At 52.5% G+C, this 26,077-nt stretch overlaps 1 protein-coding gene across 1 annotated transcript; it reads left to right on the plus strand.

Moving 5' to 3' along the window:
- Nucleotides 1-1,271: 1,271 nt before the first annotated feature.
- Hhipl1 (HHIP like 1) lies at nucleotides 1,272-24,679 on the plus strand. Its single transcript, XM_036206396.1, has 9 exons — nucleotides 1,272-2,007; nucleotides 7,464-8,110; nucleotides 11,612-11,755; nucleotides 13,684-14,012; nucleotides 14,596-14,722; nucleotides 15,033-15,178; nucleotides 16,424-16,505; nucleotides 21,513-21,595; nucleotides 23,504-24,679. Exons 1-9 carry the CDS (start codon nucleotides 1,729-1,731, stop codon nucleotides 24,046-24,048), a joined length of 2,382 nt encoding a protein of 793 aa, XP_036062289.1. The 5' UTR covers nucleotides 1,272-1,728; the 3' UTR covers nucleotides 24,049-24,679.
- The last annotated feature ends 1,398 nt before the right edge of the window (nucleotides 24,680-26,077 follow it).

The raw sequence follows: 26,077 nt of genomic DNA on the forward strand, positions 1-26,077 counted from the left end.
AGTTCAATTCCCAGCAGCCACAGGGTGGCTCACAATCATTTGTAATGAGATCTGGCACCCTCTTCTATATACATAATAAATAAATACATCTTTAAAAAAAAAAAAAAAGAGCATGACCCCAAGATTGTGCCACCCATAACCTCTCACCCATCTTCATCCACATCCAGCCTCCAGGAATTTCCCCAAGTGGTGTATTATCATTACCCTATTCTGACCACCAGCCTGGGCCAAGAGACCTGTGACCATATCCTTCCCTGACTGTGCCTTCATTTCCCAGGGGCTCTGCAGTTGCCAGGCACTTTGTGTGGCCACCCAGCTCCCAAGACCACTTTTTCCAGACTCCTATTCAGCCATCCATGTTCAGTTCAGTCTATAATAGATACTGACTGGAGCAGGAGGAGGCAGAAGTGGGGGTGTTCTTCCCCTGCTGCCTGTCCCCCATCACCTGACAGTGGCCGTCTCCCCCTCTCCCTCCTGAGGGTCCAGCTACAGCTATTGGTCATAGCTTCTTATCTCTAGCCACCTCCTGCCACCAGGGACTTTGTGGACCACCACTGCTGTCGCAAAACTCAATGTCTCTCTGTCCCCTGCGTCCCGTGGCTTCTCAACCTCTTTGCCATCAGCTATGTATTAAATATGCTCACTTCTAAGTACTTAGAGAGGAGATATTTGGTCTCATATGAAGACCTTGACTCATCGCTACCACCCCAACCCCCTTTCGGGCTCCAACCACAGCTCTGTGGAATCCAAGCAACGCTAACCACACTAAGCAACGCTGGCAGACAGACAGACTGACACAGGACAGTTCAAAAAGACGGCAGAGAATGGGTTTCTGAGTTCGGTGGTGAAGACTGTGAGAGTGTGTGAGACAGAACTGATAGGGTGGGTACCCCAGGGAGAAGCCAGTGCTGGGGTACTCTTGGGAAGATGCCAGGGGTTTGGGTATTATGGTAGTCCGGGCCCACGAGGCAGTGCGTATGTGCGTTCTCGGGGTGAAGTTGAGTGCTGCGTGTGGAGCCATGGACACCTACCCAGGAGATAGACCCATTAGGGCTTGCTATGTAGAAAGGACTGAGGCCGTGGGTTCTGGGCTGCGGGTGGAGAGTTCCATGGCCAGGGGAAGACAGAAGCCTGGGCAGGGCCAAGGATGGACTGTGGGGTTGCCGCCTCTTCCCTCCCACCCCTGGCTCAGGCTTCACTTCTTGTGAGGTCCCGGGCAACACCACCTGTCTTTTGCATCACACCTCCATTTTTAAACACTCTGCTAAAGTTCCTGTCTGGTTCAGAGAGAGTTGGGACTACAACCCAGGAGTCCCTGCCTTGGGCTTTGGGATTCTTGCTCCTTGGCGGCTAAGTAGCGGCCCAAGAGAGGAAGCTGAGACTCAGAGGTGGGACTGAAACCGGGCAACCAGGGTTTCCCAGGGGCCAGGCCACTGCCCTTGTTGGAATGGCTCCGGGCCAGGAGGAGGGGGCTGCCCACAGAGCGGGAGCCAGGCTGGGTCGCGCTTCTTCAGTCCTGCAGAGTGTTCTTAAGCAGAAGTGACCCCCAGAGAGAGGAATCCCCGATTCTGGGCCTGCGGGGCAAGTCCACCGGCTTCCCCTCGAGCGCCAGGGAGGGTGCAGGCAAGGCGGGAGGCGGGCGCTCGGGGGTGCGGCCCTCGGCTCCTGGGGGGCGCCTCGGAGGGGCTGGCTGGCCTTCTGCTTCTCGCTCTGCAGACCGCCGGGCGGATGGCGGGGCGACTGGCTGTAGCCGGGATCTGGATCGGGCCCGGGGTGCTGCTGGCTCTGCGTGCTCTGCTGGCCGCTGCGCACCCGCAGTGCCTGGACTTCAGGCCGCCCTTCCGGCCGCCGCAGCCGCTGAGCTTCTGCGTGCAGTACTCCTCCTTCGGCTGCTGCACCGCGGAGCAGGACGCGGCGCTGGCCCGGCGCTTCCGGGCCCTGGAGACCCGCTTGGACGCCGGGGTGTGGGCGACGTGTGCCGGCTACGCGCTGGATCTGCTGTGCCAGGTGAACGGGCTCGCAGCGGCCGGGCACGCGGGGCCCTGGTCCCTGGGAGGGGCGGAGGGGGGGGGGCGGGGCGGCGATGGCATCCCCATAAGGGAGAGACTTAGGAGTGGGTCACGGATTTTGAGGCAATGGCAACCCCAAAGAGGCGAGGGCTAGGAGTGGGTACCGGACTTTGGAGCTTGGATGTCCAAGAGGAAGTTACTTGGTACCAGGCTGGAGGACCAGGCATCCCAGGACATCTCTTGTTATTCATTTGCTTTGCAAAGATGTTGGGACTTTTAGGGGCCCTCGGTTCTTCTCAAAGACTAGAGACTCCTATTCTTTGGGATGCTCTGGAATCTGACCCCAGTGCCCCACCTTGGAGAGCCCTGCCCCTTTCAGGTACCAGGGCGAGGTCTTTGCTAGGCCGAGGAAGGCAGGATGGGAAGAGGATGTAGCCAAAATATGGGGCGTGGCTGTGTGGGCAGTCTGATCCTCCGTCAGTCTTAATGAGCAGTCTGAGGGTCCATTTCTCGGGGCCAGGGTGAACCAAGGCCTGTAGGGTCATATGGTTTTTTGTTGTTGTTGTTGTTTTTGTTTTTTTATGTTTTTGTTTTTAAGATTTATTTACATATTATGTATACAGCATGTATGACCAGAAGAGGGCACCAGCTCTCATTACAGATGGTTGTGAGCCACCATGTGGTTGCTGGGAATTGAACTCAGGTCCTCTGGAAGAGCAGTCAGTGCTCTTAACCTCTGAGCCATCTCTCCATGTTCTTAAAACACCAACCTTTCTGTTCTGCCACTGGCCTGGCTCCTCACCTTGGAGAGGCTCTCCCCAGACCCATCTCATCTCCTCTCTGATTGTGGAACCCTTACTTCGATCCACACTGAACTACCATTTTATTCTTGTTAATGTAGAGTGTCTAACCACAACCCCCAATGTCTCTTCTGCGCAACTGATCTGATCTCAGGAATGTCAGCCTGGCAGGGAAACCCTAAGGCTGACCCTTAACCTAGGACTCTGAAGTAAAGGGATTCATCAGTGGAAGGGCCCCCGGCCAGGCAGTACAAAGTTCCAGTCCCAGCCAGCAGGGGGCAGGCTAGAGGACCGAGATAAAAGGGCTGATATCACCGTCTCTCTCCAGCTTGGGAACTTGAGAGGCTCATGGTAGTCTTTCAGCTACATTATCTTTATAGCAGGGACAGATTTCTAGCCCGACCTCATGCCATGAAGATTAAATGACACAGGTAGAGTGGTTCAGTTGGGGTTTGTAGGTGAATTCCTCTATTGTTTACTTGCTGGTCCAGGGAGAGTGTGAGGATCAGGGGACACTTCAGGAAAGGTGAGCACTTGTCCAGGGGTGACATGGCCCAGTGGTGGGTCTTCGGACCACATTCAGTGCCCCTGTGAGAGGGCACCTGGGTGCTGGGAGGTGAGGAGACGGTGTAGGGGAAAGCACGGTGCTCTAGGGTGTTCTCATGTTGTAGCTACCAAGCTCCCACTTTGTGCATCTCAAGAGAATCAGAAGGAATGGTGGACCACCCACCTGTCTCCCCAGCCTGGAAGTCCACCCGAACAGGCCCATGGTCTCCCTGCAGCACCCAGGTCAATAGCAAGGTTCCTACACCCAGGCCATGCTGGCTTAGAGGGTACTCACCATGGGCTGGGCTCAGCATGGCAAAGAAAATGGACAGGACCAGAGAGGAGGAAGGAGCCAATCCTGAGACTGTGTGCTGGCAGGAGGCACCTCTTTTTCCTTGGGAACCTGCCCAACATGGCCTGGCCTGAGCAGCCTGTGGTAGAGCGTCTGCTGGTACCTCCAGTGAGGCGTCTCTGGGGGTGACCTCATGTCTGGACTGAGCTTGCCTCAGCCGGTCTGCCAAGGCTGTGGCATGGTCTCCCTGAGGAGGTCCTGGGAGAGCGTGGGAGCACCATCCTCACTGCCACCAATCTCAGGGAGCCTTACCTACAGGTTTCCGTCAAGGGTCATGCAGGACTTGCAGCTGTCTTGCAGAGAGGCAGGAGGCTCTTTCCTGAGGCTTCTCCCTCCTCTGGGAAAATATATCAGGCAATGGTTGCACATGGCAATTTCCGTGTGGCTGGTGTGTAGCTCACACATGGTTAGCTTCTCTGTAGCTGGATGCATGAGCTCATCAATGGAGTTATTGAATAGTGATATGGGATGGTAATTAAGGACTCATGCACTCAGCAGACATTTCTCTAGGGCTGGCGAGGAGTTGGTTCTGTGCTGCTGGGCCGAGGCAGTTGGCAAGTCACAGACTTAGCCTCCAAAGCCTCGCCATTCATTCCAGGAGATAGATACACAACAAGAGACTTCCCCAAGGTAGCAGGGCAAGTAGCAAAAAGCCCTCAGAAATCTGGGACCAACTGGAAGAGTGACCCTTGAGTTACTCCCTCGGGGTTCATCTTATTGGAACATTTACCAGACAGACACCTGGCATCTCAGTTCATTGCTCCCAACAACTATATAAGGTTGGAGTTCTTTCCTCATTTTGTAGATGGGAACATAGGCACGGAGAGGTAAGGAGTTTACTGAACATCACACGTGGAACTTAGGCACTGGTTCCAAAGCCCTTTCTGTAGCCAAACTGTGTGCTGGATCCTGGGACGCCTGCCCCCGAGGGCCCCTGCAGTCTGTGGGGTGGACAGGCAGGCAAAGCGATAACTGAGTCATGGCCAGGCAGAGCAGCCAGGTCACCTCTGGCAAAGCAGAGGTGATGGCAGGAGGGGACAGTTGCTTCTGGAAGTGACAGATGACCAGGTGAAAAATCTGTGTGAGTCAGAGATAGAGTGTCCTGAGCATCCCAGGGGCAGGAGCCTACCCCGGGGAAAGGAGGAAGGAGACTTGTGGGTTGGGCCTTGCATCATGAAGAGGAGTTTGCCAGATGTGGAAGCGAGGAAGGAAGGAACATCCCACAGAGGGAACACTGTGTACAAACCCAGTCTTCCTGGCGGGGTGCGCAGGGGGAGGGGAGCTGTTAAGAAGCCTTGGGACTTGAGGCCATGAGTCATGAGTGTCAGTAACTGGTCTCTGGCAACCTTGGGGCCATCAGGTGGCAGGCACTTTGTTCCCGTGGATGTTTCGCTGCCTAACCCCGGACATGAGGTCCAGTGACTGTCCACCCTCTCTGCCAGCAGCAATTACTGGCTCCTTTTACTAACTTACTAATTAGTCATTTACTAATTCTGGGTGGCTCTGGTCTGAGCCTCACACGCATCTTGTGTGTGAGAAAGAATACAGAGACCACATGTAAGATGCTGCTTGCTAGCCTTCGTGGCTACTATGTGGGTAGATGCCAAGGTCCTCACCAGGTCCCCAGATCCCTTGTCCCCTCCATGTGTCCTGGGTAAATTTTCACAAGGAAAGAGCCATGAGGTAATAGCCAAAGAGATCAGAGCAATAACCACAATTAGCCTTAGCTTACCATCAGCAGGGCTATCAGGTTCTATCCCATCTCTACTGTGTCTTTGGAGCCAAGGTCAGTCAGTGCCCGGTAGTCTGTGCTCTCCTGAGTGAAGTGTTGGTGTAAAGAGCACAAGGCTGTCGTGTTGTAAGGCTTGGGCTGAGTCCTGGTCGGGCCAATTCTTTTTTTTTTTTTTTTTTTGGTTTTTCGAGACAGGGTTTCTCTGTGTAGCTTTGTGCCTTTCCTGGAACTCACTTTGTAGCCCAGGCTGGCCTCAAACTCACAGAGATCCTCCTGGCTCTGCCTCCCGAGTGCTGGGATTACAGGCGTGCGCCGCCACTGCCCGGCTGGCCAGTTCTTGGCATGTGGCTACTGTTAGCCTAAGTCCCTCATATATAACTCTAGAGTCACAGTGACTCGCCCTGCAGAAAGCATGTGAAGCCTGTGTGTACGTGGTCCTCTCTGGACTCCCCTTGGCGGCTGCTGGCCCACAATAGCATCTAGAGGATCACTGGAGAGCTGGCCCAGGCCAGAGTCTGAGGTTTGGCTGTCTGGCCTGTCATACACAGAATGCAGAGCGGAGCATATGGAAGATGATGGGGACAGTGACTGATCAGAGATGCCAAGAACACACAGGACCCTTAGCTTGTCAGGTGGGACTCAGCCCACACCACCAGAGGAACCAGGGGACAGGCCATGTAGTGACTGTAATGGTGGGGAGCCCCTGGCCCGGAGTTAGGAGCACGGTGCTGAGGTTATCTGTACTCTTACTTTCTGCTGAAGGGTCCTGCTACAGCCCAGCCTGGTTTCCTGGCGAGAACAGGCAGTGTGTAGCTGCCATTGTCTTTTCTGTCTAGGACTTGCATCTCGGAGGCCTCCGGCAATCCCGAACTGAGCGCTCTGGGATTGGGGGGAGTGGCAACAAGGGTCTTTCACACCAGAGAAAAGTAACCACAGTGTGAAGGACTCCACAGAGGTTCCCAAGGAGCCTGGGTTTTAGAGAGTTTGCTGCAGGCCCAGTGCGGGGATGGTCTGGGAAGGGGCCATGTGACTGACTCCAACAGGACCAGCTGCACGGCAGAACTGTCTAGGGGAGATGAGGATGTCTTACCTATCCACACACTCCTGTTTGTGGTTGTGGGTTTGCTCTCTGAGGCACTAACTCTCCTCACCCACCCCACAGGGGCCTGAGTGAGGTCCATAGCATCTCGCTAATGGGGAAGCCTGTACTGCAGAAAAAAAAAAAAAGATGAGTTCTACCCCAAGGCAGAGCTGGGGAAAGGACCCTGTGAGCCTTTCTGATCAGGTGGTGCCCAAGGAGATGCATTACTCTCGCAGACTTCTGTGTTGGTAGCTGTAGTGAGGACAGTTCCAGGGTCCTGCTGGACGGAGTTGAGTCTGAGGGCAGGATAGATGGCCTGGGATATCCTGGGAGACATAGGCTTGGGCCTCACCCCTCACTCACACAGGCCCTGAGTACACGTTGGCTGTCTGGTTATGGAGAGAGTAGGGTAGATCTGAGACTGAAAACTCGGATGCCTCCATATGCTACTAACCTGAGCAGATTACTGATAACACTGGGGGCCCTGAGCCTCAGTTTCCCCCCTATGAAGTACTCAGAAACATTAAGTGAATAATAGATGTAGGAATGTTTTGACAAAGGTACACTGAGGTGGCCAGAAGGCTGGCAAGGAAGAATATTTTTCACTGTCCCTCACCATTTGCTGTGGCCTACTGTGCCCTGGGTTTATGTGAGGGTCTGGGATATAGCAGTGAAGTCAAAAATTCCTGCTCTGATAGAATGCACATTCTGAAAAAAAAAAAAAAAGACACTACGCAAACAGAATATTATGTTTGGTATAATGAAGGCTCATAGTAAGTTTTGGGGGACTTTGTTTTTCTAAGTAGTCAGAGGCGGAAGTAATGGCGGGAAGGTCAGATCTTAGGAGGTGACCCTTGAAAGAGGACACAAAAGCAAAGGAGTAAATTGTGCAGGTGTGTGTGGGCTCCCCTCCTGGCATCTCTGAGCCCTCCTGTCTCTACAGGAATGCTCACCCTATGCAGCCCACCTTTATGATGCCGAGGATCCGGCCACCCCGCTGCGGACAGTGCCTGGCCTATGTGAGGATTATTGCCTGGACATGTGGCAGACCTGCCGAGGCCTCTTTCGACACCTCTCCCCTGACCGTGAGCTCTGGGCCCTGGAGAACCACAGGGCTAAGTTGTGCCGCTACCTGTCCCTAGATGACACCGATTACTGTTTCCCAAGCCTGCTTGTTAACGAGAACCTGAACTCAAACCTGGGCCGTGTGGTGGCTGATGCCAAAGGCTGCCTGCAGCTCTGTCTGGAGGAGGTGGCCAATGGGCTTCGAAACCCCGTTGCCATGGTACACGCTGGGGATGGCAGCCACCGCTTCTTCGTGGCAGAGCAGGTGGGGCTGGTGTGGACCTACCTGCCTGACCTCTCTCGCTTGGAGAAGCCCTTCCTGAATGTGAGCCAAGCAGTGCTTACATCACCCTGGGAAGGGGATGAGAGGGGCTTCCTGGGCCTCGCCTTCCACCCCCACTTCCCACATCCCAGCAAGCTCTATGTCTACTACTCTGTGGGGGTCGGCTTCCGAGAGTGGATCCGTATCAGCGAGTTCAGAGTCTCAGAGGATGATGAGAACACCGTGGATCATGGCTCAGAGAGGTGGCTTCCTGGGAGCCCCAGCCAAGGGAGGGCTGAGTGGTCACATGGGAGGCTGCGTGACACATGCAGTTAAGGCTGCGTGAGCGAGTCTGTCATGAATACTGTGAATATTTATCACTCCCCATGGGGGTCTGAATCACAAGCTCTGGGACCTAGGGAAGAATGGTTTTTGCAGAACAGACACGGACGGTGTGGGGTCGTGTCCTGACCCCTGCCTCTGGCCTCGTGGGCCAGCTGCTTCTCTCCTCTGCTGCAGGCTCTAGAGATAGTCATTTCAGCTGACTCATAAAACTGGGTGAGGTCACAGCTCAGAGGGGGAAAGTGACCTGTTAGGTCGCACAGCTTGGAAGCATCCAAACTGGAGTCCTGGTTTGTCCACAGAAGTACATCCTGCCACTGGGCCTGCTGGGCTGTGGTCCAAAGTTGCCATTCTTGCCCCTAACTCCATTCTCTGTCTTCTGGCAGCTGGGCCTCTCTTTCCTGCCCCAGTCTCTGTCTCTGTCTCTCTGTGTCTCTGTCTCTGTCTCTCTCTCTCTCCAAGGTCTTGTGTAAACCCAGGCTGACCTGGAACCTTCTACATATTGAAGACTGGTCTTAAACTCCTGATCTTCTGTGTCTCTGCCTCCCGAGTACTGGAATTACAGGCATCGGTGTCCAGTTTTTACTCCATTTAATCTGCTCCTACCTCCAGGCCCCCCAGTGCCTGCGGAACTTACTCTCTATTATTTATGCCCAACTGTTTCAGAGGGGCGTTGGCCTGGCTTGGTCACCCTGCCCCAGAGACTCTCCCAGGCAGAAGTGGATACTGAAAATAAGAGTCTTGGTTGGTATCGTGTAGGAAGAACAGCCTGGGAAAGGAGGCACTGAGTCTGGGCCACTGGAGGAAGTTGTCTCCTCCTATGGCTGGAGGGACCCAAGAAGAAGTGATGCCCCAGAACTGTGGGGTAGGTCTGGTTGGGGGCCAACCAGACTGGAACTATGGGGGAAGAGCAGCTATTGTTTAGATACTGCCAGAAACACAAACAAAACACCAGCCCCACACCTGGCTCCCCTAGGCCTTCTATTGGCTGAGATTGTTCAGCTAGCAAAGGAGCATGGGAAATGTAGTTCAGTGATGCTGCCTGTCCCTACCTCCACATAAAGAGCAGGCAGGAACAAGGCCAGGCTCAGGTGTGCTGGTGAAAAGGCGAATAAAAGGACACCGTGTATTTGATGAAACAGTGAAATGTTGATATGGGACATATAAAAAAGAGAAACAGTCCAAAACAGTAGCTTTGCGGGTTAATAGACATCTTGTTTTATAGCGACTAATTTTGACTTTTGAGTTATCTGGCAGCCAGAGGAAAACAAAAAAGGAAAACAGAATTTTCATGATTGAACCCAAGCCTGGGAGACCGCCTTTCAGTGGGAGAAAGTTTGTCCCACGGACCAGACAGAGGGTAGATGGAGGATGAAATACACGTTTCTCCAACAGTGACATGAAAAATGACTCGTGATGAAAACTGAAGTTGGAAATTGAGATTGGTGGGCACATGTCCTGTAATCACTGCACTTCGGAAGTGGAGGCAACTAGATCAGGAGGAATCCAGGGTTCAAAGCCATCTGCGGCTATATAGCATGTCCATCTAGCCTAAGCTACCTGACAGCCTGCCTTAAAAAAAAAAAAAAAATCAGGGGTTGGGGATTTAGCTCAGTGCTAGAGCTCTTGCCTAGCAAGCGCAAGGCCCTGGGTTCGGTCCTCAGCTCCAGAAAAAAAAAAAAAAATTAGGTGGGTGTGGTGGATTGGGTGGCTGTGGTGGTACATGCCTTTAGTCCCAGCACTATGGGGTCAGAGGCAGGTGGATTGCTGTGAGTTCAAGGCCAGCTTGGTCTACATAGTGAGTTCTAGGGCATCTAGGGAGATCCTGCCTGAAAACAACCAAATATCCTGGAGCTGAAGAGTTAGCTCCATGGTTAAGAGCATTGGCTGCTCTTCAGGAGGATCTGTGTTCAGTTTCCAGCACCCACATCAAGCAGTTCATAACAACCTATATCTCCAGTACCAGGAGATCTGATGCCCTCTTCTGGCCTCCAAGAATACCTGCACACATGGCAGAAGAACATCCATATACACAAATAAAAAAATAAATAAAATATTTTTAAAATCCTGACCAGAAGTATTCAGAGTCACACATTTTAGACTGAGGTGTCCTCTGGGCACATATGTAGAACCTGACTCACTCAGAGGGAGAAGTTGGCATGGCTGGCCAGAGTGAGCCCTCATGGTACCCAGGTCAGCTGTCAGTGTCTTCCCATGGCTGGAGGAGGTGGGTGACTGTCCTCTGCTTTGAGGACCCTGAGTTTGGAGCTCTGTAAGCGTCATATACATCAGCCTCACCATGGAAAAGCTCCAGTATTGTTGATGAAGGAAGGCCTTGAGGTCTGGATCGAAAGACCTCGACCCTGTGTCTTGCTTTTGTTGTTTTCCTAAGAGACAACGAGGTCGGCTGGGCGGCGGTGGTGCATGCCTTTAATCCCAGCACTCGGGAGGCAGAGGCAGGCGGATTTCTGTGAGTTCGAGGCCAGCCTGGTCTACCGAGTGAGTTCCAGGAAAGGCGCAAAGCTACACAGAGAAACCCTGTCTCAAAAAAACCAAGAGAGAGGGGGGGGGGGGGCGGGAATGAGGTCAGTGCAGTGGCTGGTCCTGTTGAACCTGATTGTTCTGTGACTCATTTTACTGGGGGGTTCAAGTACAGGGAGTTAACCATATGGCAGGGAGACGGTGGTTGGTGGATGGCCAATGCCCTAAGAACACCGACTGAATTATGTGGTGGCTACCAGGGTAGAGGAACCAGCTGGAGGAGTTTGTGTGGCTGAGTTCTGCCATTGACTGAGATGTCCACCGTGGTCACGCTCATATTTCTATATTCTGTATCTATACTCTCATATGGTATACCTGCAGCTTCTCAAGACTGAATGGCAGTGTCTCCCCCAATCCATGGCAATCCCTGATGGAAAGCCAGCTGACTGGGTACAGGAAAGGTTTCCTCCATTGGCAGTAAGGAGGTCCCAGGGGTGTGTGGATAAAGGGCCCACCCCACTGCCCTGAGAAGCTCATTGCTAACAGTCAAAGGAGCATGTCAAACATGATTTGATTTACCAGTGGGAAACAAGATATGGTAATGCAGAAGATGACCAACTTCCGTTGGGTCCCAGGGGTAGAAAGCAGTTGAAAAACACTGGCCCAGAGTCCTGGTCCCAGCTCTGATGCTGATGGCCTGTGTGCCCTTGAGTGGGTCACTCAACCTCTTCAGGCATCCAGGTCCTTCCTTGACACAGTGATGTGAATTATCCCTACATAACCTACCTGTGGGTCCTTGTGAAAAAAAAAAAACAAAAACATGTTATAAGAGAGAGAAAGTCTTTTCCACTGTGAAATGGCATCCGAGAGAAGGTTTTACTGCTGTTTGGGGGTTACCATTTGGAAGACGTTTTATTGAGGGGGTACTTATCTCTCTTTAGGATAATCCTGGAGATTGAAGAACCAGCTGCCAATCACAATGGGGGCCAGCTGCTCTTTGGGGATGACGGCTACCTCTACATCTTTACCGGAGATGGCGGGATGGCCGGAGACCCCTTTGGGACGTTTGGAAATGCACAGAACAAGTATGCCCTGCTTCTTTTCTGCTCAGGCATCAGTTTGCACACAGAACTTCTTGAGTGTTTCTGGAGGGAGATCAACTGCCCCTCCCACACAGAGCAGGGTGGGAGCCTGCATTTAGCTGGGACTCTAGCTAAGTCACTTACCCCCACTGCTCAGCAGGACAATGACTAGCTCAGTGGGAGATTGTCATGAGGAAAGGCAGTGCCAGTGGTTGTCAAGGGTCAGGCACAGTACCCATTATCACAGATACCGGAGAAGGGACAGCGAGCCTTGGGGAAGACAGGGCTTTCTCCAAGGTGATCTCTGGCCTGCTGGGCCTTGCTGGGGTAAGTAAGGCATGTATTCCTACGACAGAAGGGGACCTGGGGTAGGTCTCTTACTCCCTTAAGAGACCCAGAAGCTGAGTGCAATCTCATCTTCATTATCTATTTCCCATTTTGAGCAAATGGCTCATCCTCCTCCTTTCGTGTGTGTGTGTGTGTGTGTGTGTGTGTGTGTGTGTGTGTGTGTATACATATACACACACGGAGAATTGTGCACATGCACAGGGATGTCCAGGAAGTCCCAGCCAGCCTCTCCTGTTCTTTTACTCCAAATTCACAGCCTCTCTTGGCCAAGAAAGTAACAGTAGTGAAGATGTGTGGATGTGAATCCCTGTTAGTAAGGAACATCCCACCGTTTCACATTGGCCACGTGACTGGAGCTGCGGCTGGGAAACTGCATGAGGATTCTTGGATCATTGAGCCAAAGTTAAAAGCATCACTTTGCGGCTAGGAGTTCTTGTCTGGAGATCCTGGAGCTGGACGTGGGGTGGAAGGTGGGGGCCTGGAGTGCCTGGCCACAGGGATGCACCGTTGCCACTGGCGTGTTTAATCACCATGACAGGACACTTGTGAGGGAAACACTGGGTTCTAATGCTGTGTGTCAGTGACAGGGACATAAATGTGTCACCTGAATGAACTCTGCCTTGCTGGGCAGCCTGGAGGGAGGAGTCAGCTCCCATGTGCTAACAGAGGGGGAAGCATGCCCTGAGTGGGCACAGCAGGAGCCACCCTGAAAAGCTGTGCTCCCACCCTGTTCACTCCAGGTATCTTCTAGGTCACTGGTTCTCAACTTTCTCAATGCTGGGACTCTTTAATACAGTTCCTCATGTTGTGGTGACCCCCAACCATAAAATTATTTCATTGCTGCTTCCTAACTGCAAATTTGCTACTGTTTTGAATTGTAATGTAAATATCCAATAGGCGAGCCCAGGGGTCGCGACCCACAGGTTGAGAACTGCTGTTTTCCCCCCCATTGTGGACCACTTTGCTCTTGTGATCAGCGAAGCCATCAGCTTCACTTTCCCCCTCCCTCCAGAGCTGCCAGGGAGTTAGAACACATGTCCTCTCTCCCTCAACTACATATTTGGTTCTATTTGATATATCCGGCTTTGACGACTTGTTCTGGTTCAATGGCTCAGCACTTTGTGGTCCCCACTATGGCTGATTATGAGAAAAATCCGAATTATTTTTCTAGTACAATCTTCACCCTATCTCACAGCTATGTGAACAGCAGCACTCACAGTACTATAGCTTAGAATAATGGCATTCCATAGACGTTCGTTCGTGGTGAAGAGCTTGGGTTTCTAGGGCCTGGTGCAATTGAAGGACAAGCTGGATGGCGGCTTGTCCCAGCTCGGGTGCCCTCTATGAAGGGCAGCTCTGACCTGAAAGGTCAGCTGTGAGGAGGCAACGCAGCGATGGGTGGTGAGTTAGGGCTTCCAGCAGGGTTTGCTGCACAGCGAGCGCAGGACAGACACGCAGGAGGGTGTGCAGAGAGAGCAGGGCCAGATGGCTGAGCAGGGCTGGGCGCAGGCATGGCTCACCCTTCCTGCTCCCTGCGCGGACCCAGTGTAACCCGCCGCCCGCGCTCTCTGCCCCGGCCGCAGGTCGGCGCTGCTGGGCAAGGTGCTGCGCATCGACGTGGACCGCAAGGAGCGCGGCCTCCCCTACGGCATACCGCCCGACAACCCGTTTGTGGACGACCCCGGCGCGCGGCCCGAGGTCTACGCCCTGGGCGTGCGCAACATGTGGCGCTGCTCCTTCGACCGCGGAGACCCGGGGTCAGGCACTGGCCGCGGCCGCCTGTTCTGCGGGGACGTGGGCCAGAACAAGTACGAGGAGGTGGACCTGGTGGAGCGGGGCCGCAACTACGGCTGGCGTGCTCGCGAGGGCTTCGAGTGTTACGACCGCAAGCTGTGTGCCAACGCCTCCCTCGGTGACTGCGTCCCTGGGGACCGCCAAACAGCATCCCTCTGGTCCTCTCCCTTCCTCCCACTAGATCTGCCCCCAACTCTCTCCTGCACAGACCCTCAACATGGATCCAGTCTGCCCCACCCCATCCCCTTGGCGACTCCCCTAGCTTGGATCAGCATTTGTCCAGAACCCCAAACCTAGGTCCTCCCTAGGTCTGTAGACCCAGATCTGCCCCATTCCTCAGGGGAACTCCAATCCAGATTCGACCCCTTTCACTCCACTGAGTGACCCCATGGGAACCCCCTGCCTCCCTCCCTCCCTAGACACCCCAATTCACCGCCTCCCCCACTTCCATATAGCATTGTTCCCTGCCTCTTTCACAGGACTGACTTTTCCCACTCCTGACCTTCCTGTGCTTCGGGGGTCCCTTCAAGCAATATTTTAGGTTCCTCCTCGCCATGCATGTCCTACTGAACCCCTAAAAATACGATTATTCCCCTTTGAGAGCTTTCCTCGAGCAGGCCACCCCCTCTCCGTGAGCAGCTCAGGGCTGTCTGCGAGGCACTAGGCCTCAAGATGAACCCACTTTCTCACCCACCCCTCAGATGATGTGCTGCCGATTTTCGCCTACCCTCACAAGCTGGGCAAATCAGTCACTGGGGGCTATGTGTACCGGGGCTGCGAGTACCCCAACCTCAACGGCCTCTACATTTTTGGTGATTTCATGAGCGGGTAAGTGGCCTACATGACCCGCTGACTGGTAAAAGGAGTGTGTGTATGTGTGTGCTCAGGAATGGGCCAAACAGGTCTCTTCCTCAGGGAGAAAGTCCTGGTCATCCTTAGGAACCTTCAGTAGAATAAGAAAGTACGTGCAAAGACAGAAGGATGGATAAGTAGGTGGAAGAATGAGTGGACAGATAGGTGGATGAAATGGGTGTGTGAATAACTGGATGGATGAGTAGATGGATGGGGAGTGGATGGATGGATGGATCCCCTTGTGCAATGCACTAGCCATGACCTCACAGTTCATCTTCCTTTGCAGGCGACTGATGTCCCTCCGAGAGAACCCAGAGACAGGCCAGTGGAAGTACAGTGAGGTCTGCATGGGCCGTGGACAGACATGCGCTTTCCCAGGCCTCATAAACAACTACTATCCATATATCATCTCCTTTGCAGAGGACGAGGCTGGTGAGCATCCAGGGGCCCCCTCCACCATCTGCCCATGTTGGGACTGTAACCACCAACCCTGGTCATCCTTCTGATAGCAAAGATACTTAAGTATGAAATGGCTCGTGCTGGGGAGGGCTGTGTACCGGGGCTTGGCCTTTTTCCTTTGTTATTCTTGAATCAGCCCTATAGAGACTCTGTTCCCGAGCTTCCCTTTTCTTATCTGGAAACGTAGGGAAGTGGCTGTCCTCGACCCCCATGGTGGGTTTGATGAGAGAGCTAGAGACATAATGAGCAGCACAAGCCCCCAGTGTTAGCAGGGTCAGGGAAGATCTGCAATTTGGAATTGTAGGCAGGTGGGAGAAGATCAGGGTTCCCCATTGTATTTGAGCTACTGAGGGAACCACATTGACATTTTAATGCAGGCAGACACAGCTTCCTAGCCTGTTACTGGACCTCACATTCCCAGCAGGGGACGGAGTGGGGAGGGAGAGAAGAAGGAACCAGAGAGGCTGGGTCCCTCTCCAGCATCCCGCCTTTGTCCTTGGCCCTGGGATTGTTCCCTGACAAAAGGCCAGGGGCCCCCAGCAGGCCCTGGTGCAGGCTTGTTGAAGTTTCCAGGCAACGCTCACCACGGCCTTTGGAGGGGTATCCCCTGCAGGGCCCAGTGCCCAAAGTCCCCGGGGCTTAGTCTGGGAAACTTTTGTTGTACTGACACCCACCCCCCTCATTAGAATGTGAGTTTCCCAAAGGGCAGCCCCAGCCCCACGGAGGTTCTTAAGCTCACCAAGCCCTTGGAAGCCTTTTCTTTAGGTCAGTAGGGGGTTAACATGATTTAGAAGCAGCATCTCCCCTCCCCAGTACGGAGTCTGAAGGAAGGTGCAGTTCCCAAGGGCCCTTCCTCAGTCATTTGAGTGACACAGAGTGACAGAAAACCAGGAGGAGGCGCCGGTGAGCCGGCCAGCCCAGGGCCAGCCCTGGATCACGTAAAGTATCAGTGCTTCCAGACAGAGCAAAACAGCCTCTCCTGGTCCGTGGCTCTAGCTGTGCTTTGGGCACATCAATGATGTTACAAGGACCTCTGCTGCCCCAGAGATCCTCAGAGGCATCCACAGCACAGAGACCAAGAGGACAGGGCCACCCTAGGCAGCACTTATGTATACACAGGATGTGGGGACCCAGGCCTGAGGACAGCCTGGGTGGGACAGGACTGCCTACATTGTGCTGCAGACAATGTTTTCTCATTGCCCCTTTCCCTGTCCAAAGGGGAGCTGTACTTCATGTCCACGGGTGTGCCCAGTGCCACAGCTGCACGCGGAGTCATCTACAAAGTGATAGACCCCTCCAGGTGAGTGCCTGAACTGGGGTCCTGCAGCCTATACTGTCTGCAGAGACAGTAAGTTCCTCCATCTTCCACATACTCCCACCCACATCCCCCGCTCCATCTACCTGCTTCAGTTTTTGCTGTGAGGCCCCCCTCCTTGGTTCAAGGCCTACTCTGACTCCTTCTGTGTATGACAAAGCCCTCTCAGCTCTCCGTCATATGAATGAAGCCAGGGACCCTAACCATGCGTGGGTAGTGTGCCCAGTGAGTATTAGCCTGTAGCCTCCAGGTGCCTCCCCAGACCCACTTGCCCTGCTGTCCTACCCTGTCCTCTCAGATGTCATCACTTGGCGGTGACATTGTCTCTCACCTGCCCAAAATCTCCTCATCCTGGTCATACCCCTCAGGTCCTGGCAATGGCACAGGGCAGACACTAGACTGTGTTTAACGAATAATTATAGGATGATCTTTCTGGAACTCCCTTCCTAGCCTGTAGATTTTTTTTCTTTTCCCTCAGAGTAGCCAATGACCCTAAACTTTGAGACACACTAGGTGTAAAGAAATCCTAAAACACATACTGAGCCTAAAAAAAGTGATTTTCAGCCAGATGTAGGGGTATATACTTGTAACCCCAGCTGTTTAGGAGGCTGGGGTGGGAAGATTGCAAGTTTGAGCTCAGCCTCTGAGAGTTAAGAACTAGCCTTGGCAATTTAGTGAGATCAGATTAAAAGGTGTGTGTGTGTGTGTGTGTGTGTGTGTGTGTGTGTGTATGCATGCAAGGGGCTGGACAGACTAGGAATGTAGAGGGCTTGTCTGGCATACACAAGGCCTTGAGTTAGCTCTAGTTCATTAAATGTTTTTATTATGATTTATTTTTATTTTATGTGCATTGGTATTTTTCCTGCATGTACATCTATGTGAGGATGTTGGATTCCAGGGGATCCCTGGAACTGGAGTTACAGACAGTTGTGAGCTGCCATGTGGGTGCTGGGAATTGAACCCAGATCCTCCAGAAGAGTAGCCAGTGCTCGTAACTGCTGAGCCATCTCTCCTGCTCCTCTCCAGTTTAATTTTGCTGTTGCTGTCTGTGTAGAAGATGAAGTTGATTACAGACCAGCATGAGGCACTTCCAGGAGCTAGTGGTACCATCAGAGAGGAGAACACTTCCCCAGAGCGAGAGTGGCCAGTGGCCAGAAAGGTCATTGTGTAATGCACAATCTCAAGGGGCGAAAGTGAACAATGGCAAACGGGTCATTGTGTCGGCCCAATGTTTGTGTATTTTTCTAAAGTCTCTAAAATGTACAGCTTCTGGAGGGGCATTTTCTTGAACAGGGCATTGTAAGCACGCATGTGTGTGTGTGTGTGTGTGTGTGTGTGTGTGTGTGTGTGTGTGTGGGTATGTGTGGTGTATGAGTGTAGGTATATGTGTTTGCATGTGTAGGTGCACATGTGTAGGTGTGCAGGTGGGGGCCAGGGCTCAACAAGGTTGGGCGTCACCCTCTTTTGCTCTCCACCTTGTATATTGAGTCAGGGTCTTTCTCTTGAATCCAAAGCTCATAGGTGTCTGACTAGCCAGCCAGCTTGCTTCAGGGATTCCCTATCTCCACTCAGGGTTACAAACAGGTGATTGTGCCCACCCTGTGTTTACATGAGTGCTGGGATCTCAACCCCAGTCTTCACTCTTGTGTGAAAAGTGCTTCCCACTGAGCTGTCTCCACTGGCCCCCCCCCCCGGATTAATTTTTTTTTATACAGGTTCTTTCTATTATGTAGCTCTGTATGTCCAAGAACTCTTTATGTAGACCAGGCTGGCCTTGAACTCAGAGAAACACACCTGCCTAGGTATCCTGAGTGCTGGGATTAAAGGTGTGTACTACCACAGCTGGCTAAATTTATTAGTAATTTTTAACTCCCCTTCCATGTGTGTGTGTGTGTGTGTGTGTGTGTGTGTGTGTGTGTGTGTGTGTGATGTATGCGAGTGCAGGCATGCACATGGCATGCCATTGAGAGGACAGCTCTCAGGAGCTAGTTCTTAGCCTCCAAGTTAGCAGGCCCAGGAGTGTCTGGACCATTCTCCTAGCTATCTCCCAGTTCATGGTAGGGTGGCTGGGATTACAGATGTGTGGAACTGCACCCAGCTTCATGTATCGGTGCTGCAGATCTGAACATACATTGTTGGCCTGTGCTGAAAGTGCTTTACCCATGGAGGCATTTCCCTGGTGCCTGCTTTGTTATTTTGATATAGGATCTTGTCATGTTGCCTAGGCTGGGCCGAAATTCTCAATCCTCCTGCCTCAGCTCCTCAGGGTTGGGATCACAGGTACGCACCACTTTACTAGGGTCTGTCAAGCTTTCTAAAGATTGCTTTAGTTTCTCCCTCGTGTTCTTTTTTTGTACTTTTTTGTTTTTTTAAGACAAGGTCTTGTGTGGTCTAGGCTGCCTTTGAGCTCCTCAGGCCTTTAACTCCCAGATGCTCCCTTGCCCAGTGCATGCTCCTTCTTGACCTCAGGACCCCACTTCACATTCAGTCAACATGTTTTCATAGTTCTTGTTCCCAGGCAGATTCTCGGCTTCCTTGCTCTGCATACTGTGTGTGTTTTAAATCATGACTTACAAAAATACAAATTGATCAATTAATGACATAACTACTTCTTCTTCTCCTCCTCCCCTCGTCCTCCTCCTTCTCTCCCCCTCCTCCCCTCCTCCTCTTCCTCCTCCCTTCCTCCTTCCCCTCCTTCCCATCTTCTTCTCCTTTTGAGACAGGGTTTCTCTGTGTATCCCTGGCTGTCCTGGAACTTGCTCCATAGACCAGGCTAACCTCAAACTCACCAAGATCTGCCTTTCTCTGCCTCTGAGTGCTGGGATCAAAGGCATGGCTACCACCACCTGGCTCATGACAACTTCTCACAAAAGCCATAAGCATTCTCTCTCCTCTTATATGTCTCCATCTTGTTTTCCACCTTCATCTGGGTGGCTTCATACTTGGACCACAATCAGCCTTGCTCTCCTTTCATTGGCATGTCCCTGAGGAAGGTCATTGTCTCCACATGACATCATCACTCTCAAAAGGATGCTAGCCATTGTCTGCTGAGTCACTGAGCCATCCTCCTCCTCCAGAGTTCTTGGAAGTTGAAGTTATTTTCATTTAAAAAGGAAATGCTGGGGCTGGAGAGATGGCTCAGTTGTTCTTCCAGAGGACTTGGGTTAGGTTCCCAGCACCCACAGGGTGGCTCACAACCATCTGGAACCAGTTTCAGGGATCAGACTATAGTGATATTTTATTTGTACTGAAATGTGATTTTATTTGTATATTAATAGAGTTGCCTTGGGGTCAGAGCAAGCCATAGCAAAAGCTGGGTGATGGTAGTGCACGCCTTTAATCCCAGCACTTGGGAGGCAGAGCTAGGCAGGATCTCTGTGTGTTCAAGGATACAGCCAGCCTGGTGACACATGCCTTTAATCTCAATACCCACCATAGAAGACCTGGAGGTCTGTACAGACAGGCAGTAACGAGGAGGTCATGCGGCTGGGTTTACAACCAATGAGAAGACAGGACAGAAAAAATATATATAAAAGATAGGGCACAGGAAGTAGCTCTTTTGGAGAGGAAAAACAGAGCAGCAATGAAGGGTAAGGCTCTCAGCTATTGCTCTGACCTCTTGGCTTTTAACTCTACAATTGGCTCTGTGTTTCTTTTCTTTTCTTTCTTTCTTTTTTTTTGTGTGTGTTTTTGGTTTTTTTTAGGGGGGGGGTGTTTGTTTTTCGAGACAGGGTTTCTCTATAGCTTTGGAAACTGTCCTGGACTAGCTCTGTAGACCAGGCTGGCCTTGAACTCACAGAGATCCGCCTCCCTCTGCCTCCCAAGTGCTGGGATTACAGGCGTGCGCCACCACTGCCCGGCGGCTCTGTGTTTCTTATTTAACAAGCCGGTCACATCTACATGAGACCCCTCTACTGGTACTGCACTCATATGGTACACAGATGGATACGCATGCAAGACAGTCACACATAAAATAAAAACAAATATTTTATTGGGGGGAATAAAAGAAAAAGAACGATTCTCTAAAGGACCTGACACTTTTACCAAGCATCTAATTCCTGCCAGATGTCACACCTCAGAGGCCTGGTAGCAGACATGTGGGAAAGGAAGATGGGGAGGAAGGCCAAGGGGCCACAGCTCACTGCCCAAACAACCACTGTAGTGTTTTGCAGTGTAGCATACAAAGATTAAAAAAATTTTTTTTTCATTTCCTTAAGAGAGAACACCCTCCTCCCCTTACCCAATGAGAGGTCAGAGTAGGGATGGCTGCACCTCCAGCTTTGAGCAGCCTGTGTCTTGCAGAGGCACATGTCGCCTCCTCTGCCAAGTCTATCAGGAGGCCACCTCCTCACGTGGCTATTTCAATCCCAGGCTGACGGAACCCCCATTGAAGTCCTGGGCCCACGTGGGGGCAGTCTGGGAACAGGGTTGGATCCATTCAAAGAATCATAGATCAACAGCCAAAAACTAATTAAACGGAATTCTGGTCCTTGTGTTTCTGCAGTATGGGCAAGGAGGCTGTTCACACCCTGGCAACTTTTCTCAGACTCTTTTCTCTGAACTGCAGGCCCCAAGGCTGTGCTGGGCCTGCTGAAGCCAGCTTCCCACGACTCCTCCCTCCTGTGCACTGTGTCTTTAGGCTTGCCTTAAGTATCTCCACATTTCTCCGGGCCTACGTACCACCAGAAACCCAAAACTAGAGGCAGGGAGAGAGACTCTTCTCACAGGCCTGGGGTGAAAGGGGTGGGCAGGAATGGGCACTGAGGGAGTGGGGTGGTCGATGTGGAGTCGGGGGGAGGGCTTCAGAGGGCCTACGGTAAGAGGTGTTCAGTAGTTGGACACTAGTTCCTGCTATCTCTGAGCACACCTGTCTGTCCCTACCCTCTTTGCCTCCCTGCAGGGTAGGGTGGGGTGGAGGTGGGGGATACAGAGTGAGGGGGAGTGATGTTCAAGGCTGGCCCCCAGTCCTGATCTTCTGTGTGTGTTTGGCAGACGGGCACCTCCAGGGAAGTGTAAGATACACCCTGCTCAGGTGAAGGTGAAGAGCCGCCTCATCCCCTTTGTGCCCAAGGAAAGTAAGTATTCTCTCCAGTAGGAGAAGGAGCTCCTGCTACCCCTTAGGTCAGAATGGGGCCCCAGAAGGACCTAGAATGCTTTCACAGCCCCTATACCTAGCACCATGTCTGACACATATGTGACACCCAGCCAGTGTCAATGGACCTGTAAGTACAATGCATCTTGTTTGACAGATCCTTCAGCCAGGTCCCAGACAGTGCGTAGGCGACCCCAGGGGGCTGCAGCCTTAGGCAGGATGTGACAAGAAGAGGTATCTGTATCAGGCAAGGGATACTCAAAGTGCAAGGGAGGAACACAGGAGGTGGAGCATTTGGGCTGGTCTTCCATAGTTCCATTTTGTCCCCCTTGGTTCAGGACAGGAGCCATGAGTAAACCCTGTGTTCTGAAGACCATTCAAGGCTGTGAATGACTACCTAGGAGAGAGTCTTATGGAAGGGTAGAGGGGGCTGTTCAATTGGGTCCAAGCTAGGTAGGAACAGTGGCTTGAGATAGTAAGATCTTTTGCATACCAAGAGATGAAGGAAATTCATTTGTCTATCCATCAGCTCACCCATTCATCCACCTTCCATCCATCAACCCATCAGCCATTCATCCAGTCACAAATTCACTCATCCATCAACCCATCCATTCATCAGTCCACCTATCACCATCCATCTACCTACTTGCCCGCCCATCCATCATTATACCTACCAACCACTCTTCCATTCATCCATCAGTCCATTCATCTACCATCCATTCATCCATCCACCCACCCACTCACTCATAAATTCTTCATCCATCTAGCCATCCATCTATCCAAACATCAATTCATCTCCCCATTCATTCATCCAAACATTAATTCATCCACCCACCCATCATCCAATTGCTCACAAATCCATCCATCCATTCATCATCTATCTATCCATCTACCCACCCAACCACCCAGCATCCATCTAGCCATTATGAATCAATTCATCTGTCCATCCATGCATCCTGCTGTCAGCAGATACATCTAGAAAGCCATTATCCATCTATCTATTGATCCATCCATTCATCCAGCTACCACCCATCCAACAGTCCATCTGTCTTAGTTAGGGTTTCTATTGCCTTGATAAAACACCATGATCAAAAGCAACAAAGGGTTTATTTCTGCTTACAACGTTCAGGTCACACTCCATCACTGAGGGAAGTCAGGGCAGGAACTCAAGGCAGGAACCTGGAGGCAGAAACTGATGCTGAGGCCATGGGGAACACTGCTTACTGGCTGGCTTGCTCATGGCTTGCTCAGCCTGCTTTTTTTTTTTTTTTTTTTTTTAAATATAACTCAGGATCACTTCTTGCCCAGGGTTGGCACACCCACAGTGAGGTGGGCCCTTGCCAATCATTTTTTGTTTGTTTGTTCGTTTGTTTGTTTGTTTGTTTTGGCTTTTTGAGACAGGGTTTCTCTGTGTAGCCCTGACTGTACTGGGACTCATTCTGAAGCTATTCCTAGCTTCCATCTTTGTGGCCTTTGCGAGGACAGGAAGCAATATGTCCCTTGCTCCTGTAAGCTATCCAGACAACGTCTCCCTTACTGTGCCTGAATTTCAGGGTCTTCCCACTAGCCTGAGGACTCCTGGGAGAGCAGGGCTTAGGACCAACAGCAGCAGTGGCCTGGCACAGAGCCTGCCTGCCAACCAGGGCTTGCTTGCTGAATGACTGAAGAAGCGTCGGACACAACGCCAGGCTAGCATCCTTAGGGGTCAAGGTGATCTGTCAAACTCACCTGGCTCCCTAAGAGGTACCCTCATCTTAGGGTCTGAGTGGAGCCAGACCAGGCATCTTTTCTTAGGATCTGTTTTCCTGGCACAGGCTGGGGGCTGCTCTGGTGGAGAGCCAGCTAGGTTGGCAGCAGGTTCCCTCTGACCCCAGGCCTTTCCTCTGCGCAGAGTTCATCCGGACGCCAGAGAGCATTCCTCGCCCCACGGCCCGTGCCCCCACCAAAGCGCCCCGCCGCAGGCGCCCCACCGCCGCTCCCCCGGCGCCTACCATACGGCCCACAAAGCCCGCACGGCCCAGCCGGCGACCAGGGGCCCGGAAGGGGGGCGGGCGACGGCGGGGACGTCCGAGTACCGCAGTCCCTGCGCCCCAGAATGGCTCGGTGCGCCTGGTACGACCCGCTGGCCTGAGCCCTGGCCGTGGGCGCGTGGAAGTGTTTGTAGGAGGACACTGGGGTACAGTGTGCGATGACGCCTGGGACACCAAGGCGGCTGCAGTGGTGTGTCGCCAGCTGGGCTTTGCGCACGCCGTGCGAGCGGCCAAGCGTGCAGAGTTTGGCGAGGGCCGTGCGCTACCGATTTTGCTGGACGACGTGCGCTGCACTGGCAGCGAACGCAACCTGCTGGAGTGCGCGCACGCTGGCGTGGGCACGCATAATTGCAAGCACGAAGAGGATGCTGGCGTCGAGTGCAGCCACCAAGACCCGGACCTATAGCTGTGCCACTCTGCAAGAACGGAGCCTGGAATGGCCCGTTCGGCTTGCAGGCATGCTGTAAGGTGGTTCATCTGCACGTGACCTCTGTGTCCCCGTGTGTCGTGTGTCATGTCGTGTGTGTGTGTGTGTGTGTGTGTGTGTGTGTGTGTTGTATAAGATTTCTTACCTCTCAACACTTCAGAGAGCGAGGGCAGTGACTCTTCAGGAACTGCACGGGGTCGGGGAGGCTGACAGGCTCCAGACCAGCAGGAGCGTGGACTGAGAAATACGGTCAGAGTGTAGGCAGGTGACCCAGCAGTTTGAGGCGCCTCAGAAAAAGAACAGGCAGTCTGAGAGCCACAAAGAAGGATCTTATGGGGTCAGGGGACCTGTGGCCATTTGCAGCCCACCAGGGACCAGGCTGCTGAAAGGAATCAAGCGCCCATAACAGAAGGCAGACCAGAGGGTCTGGAGGCCCTCGAAAGCCGCCCTGCAAGCACTCTGGAGAGGCTCCTAGGTCCCCTCCGTCCCTGAAGCCTGACCCTCACCTCTTCCTGAGACAGAAGTACCCCTAGGCTCGCACTTGGTCCCTTCAGCCTCTGGGCTCCAGCTGGGGACGGTGTGTATGTGGGGGGGGGGTGTGGGGTGAGGGGGGGGCTCTACTTTCATCCTCTACTGTCTCCATCACCTCTGAGGGGATCCTCAGCTTCCTGGGGCTCATCTATGGGCTGAGAAGCCTGCAGGACCTCAAGACTACTCACCACGGCTGTGTCAACAATTGGACTTTTTGCAATCTCTCCCTCCTCATATCACCCACCACACACCTGGAAGCTGGGATGCAAGGTGAAGGGGCAGAGGAAAGAGGGCGGGGCCTGCAGCTTCTCTCTTGCTCTGTGGGAAGAGAGTTCTTTGCTCATGGAAAGCCTCATCCCTGTTCTTCCTCAGTGGCCTCCTCATCCCTGTCCTTCCTCAGGCAGTGGCTCCAGATGCACCTTTGCTACATCTCCCCAATGGTTCCTGCTGGGAAATGGCCCTCTACTGGGAAATGTTCTGACTAGTTTTTAAGTCAGCTTAACACTAGCTAGAGTCCTTTGAGAAGTGGGAACTCAGTTGAGAAAATGTGCCCCCCACACTGGCATGTGGGAAAGCCTGTGGGGGCGTTTCCTTGATTAATGATCCATGTGGGAGGATCATAGCCCCTTGTGGGTGGTGCCACCCCTGGGCCAGTGGTCCTGGATGGTGTAAGAAGCAGGCTGAGCAAACCATGGAGGAGCAAGCCAGTAAGCAGTGCTCCTCCATGGCCTCTATATCAGTTCCTGCCTCCAGGTTCCTGATTTGAGTTCTTGCCCTGACTTCCTTGGATGATGGACTATGAGATGTAAACTTAAATAAACCCCTTTCTCCCCAAGTTGCCTTTGGTCACGGTGTTTTATCCTAGCAATAGAAACCCTGAGACGGGAACATCTACAGGGGTAGTTTGCAGAGGCAGCATGAGTGGCAGGGCCCCACCCTGACTTCGACTCAGGTCTGGGTTTTGTTATTTGAGTTCCTGTGTGAGGAAACGCTGTGACCTAAGGGCCGTGCTCTGGGTTGGCTGTCTGTGTTCCACTGCCCAGTGGAAGAAAGTGAACCATGGAGGCAATTCAAGTCCAGAAGCCGTGTTAGAAGAGAACAATAGTTTTTACTCTTAATTTTAAAAAAAATATGTAAGCTGGGCGGTTGTGGTGCATACCTTTAATCCCAGCACTCAGAAGGCAGAGCCAGCCTGGTCTACAGAGTGAGTTCCAGGACAGCCAGGGCTACACAGAGAAACCCTGTCTCAAAACAAACAAACAAACAAACAAATAAACAAACAAAAACCCCACAAATATTATTTTATGTGTATTGGTGTTTCCTGTGCATGTATGTTTGTGCACCATGCCCCTGCCTCAAGTTTGTGCTGAGTCCAGAAGAGGGCATCAGATTTCCTGGAACTGGAGTTACAGATGATTATGAGCCACCATGTGGACTCTGGGAATCAAACCTGTGTCCTCTAGTAGAGCATCCAGTA

This window comes from Onychomys torridus, chromosome 14, assembly GCF_903995425.1.
Source record: "Onychomys torridus chromosome 14, mOncTor1.1, whole genome shotgun sequence".
Taxonomy (NCBI): Eukaryota; Metazoa; Chordata; class Mammalia; order Rodentia; family Cricetidae; genus Onychomys; species Onychomys torridus.

What these genes read in the sequence shown, in the direction of transcription:
- Hhipl1 (XM_036206396.1), top strand. Translation starts at nt 1,729, where the DNA reads ATGGCGGGGCGACTGGCTGTAGCCGGGATCTGGATCGGGCCCGGGGTG. An exon ending in CGCTGGATCTGCTGTGCCAG is followed by an intron (nt 2,008 to 7,463) that starts GTGAACGGGCTC and finishes CTGTCTCTACAG; the next exon opens with GAATGCTCACCCTATGCAGC. An exon ending in TTTGGAAATGCACAGAACAA is followed by an intron (nt 11,756 to 13,683) that starts GTATGCCCTGCT and finishes CCCCGGCCGCAG; the next exon opens with GTCGGCGCTGCTGGGCAAGG.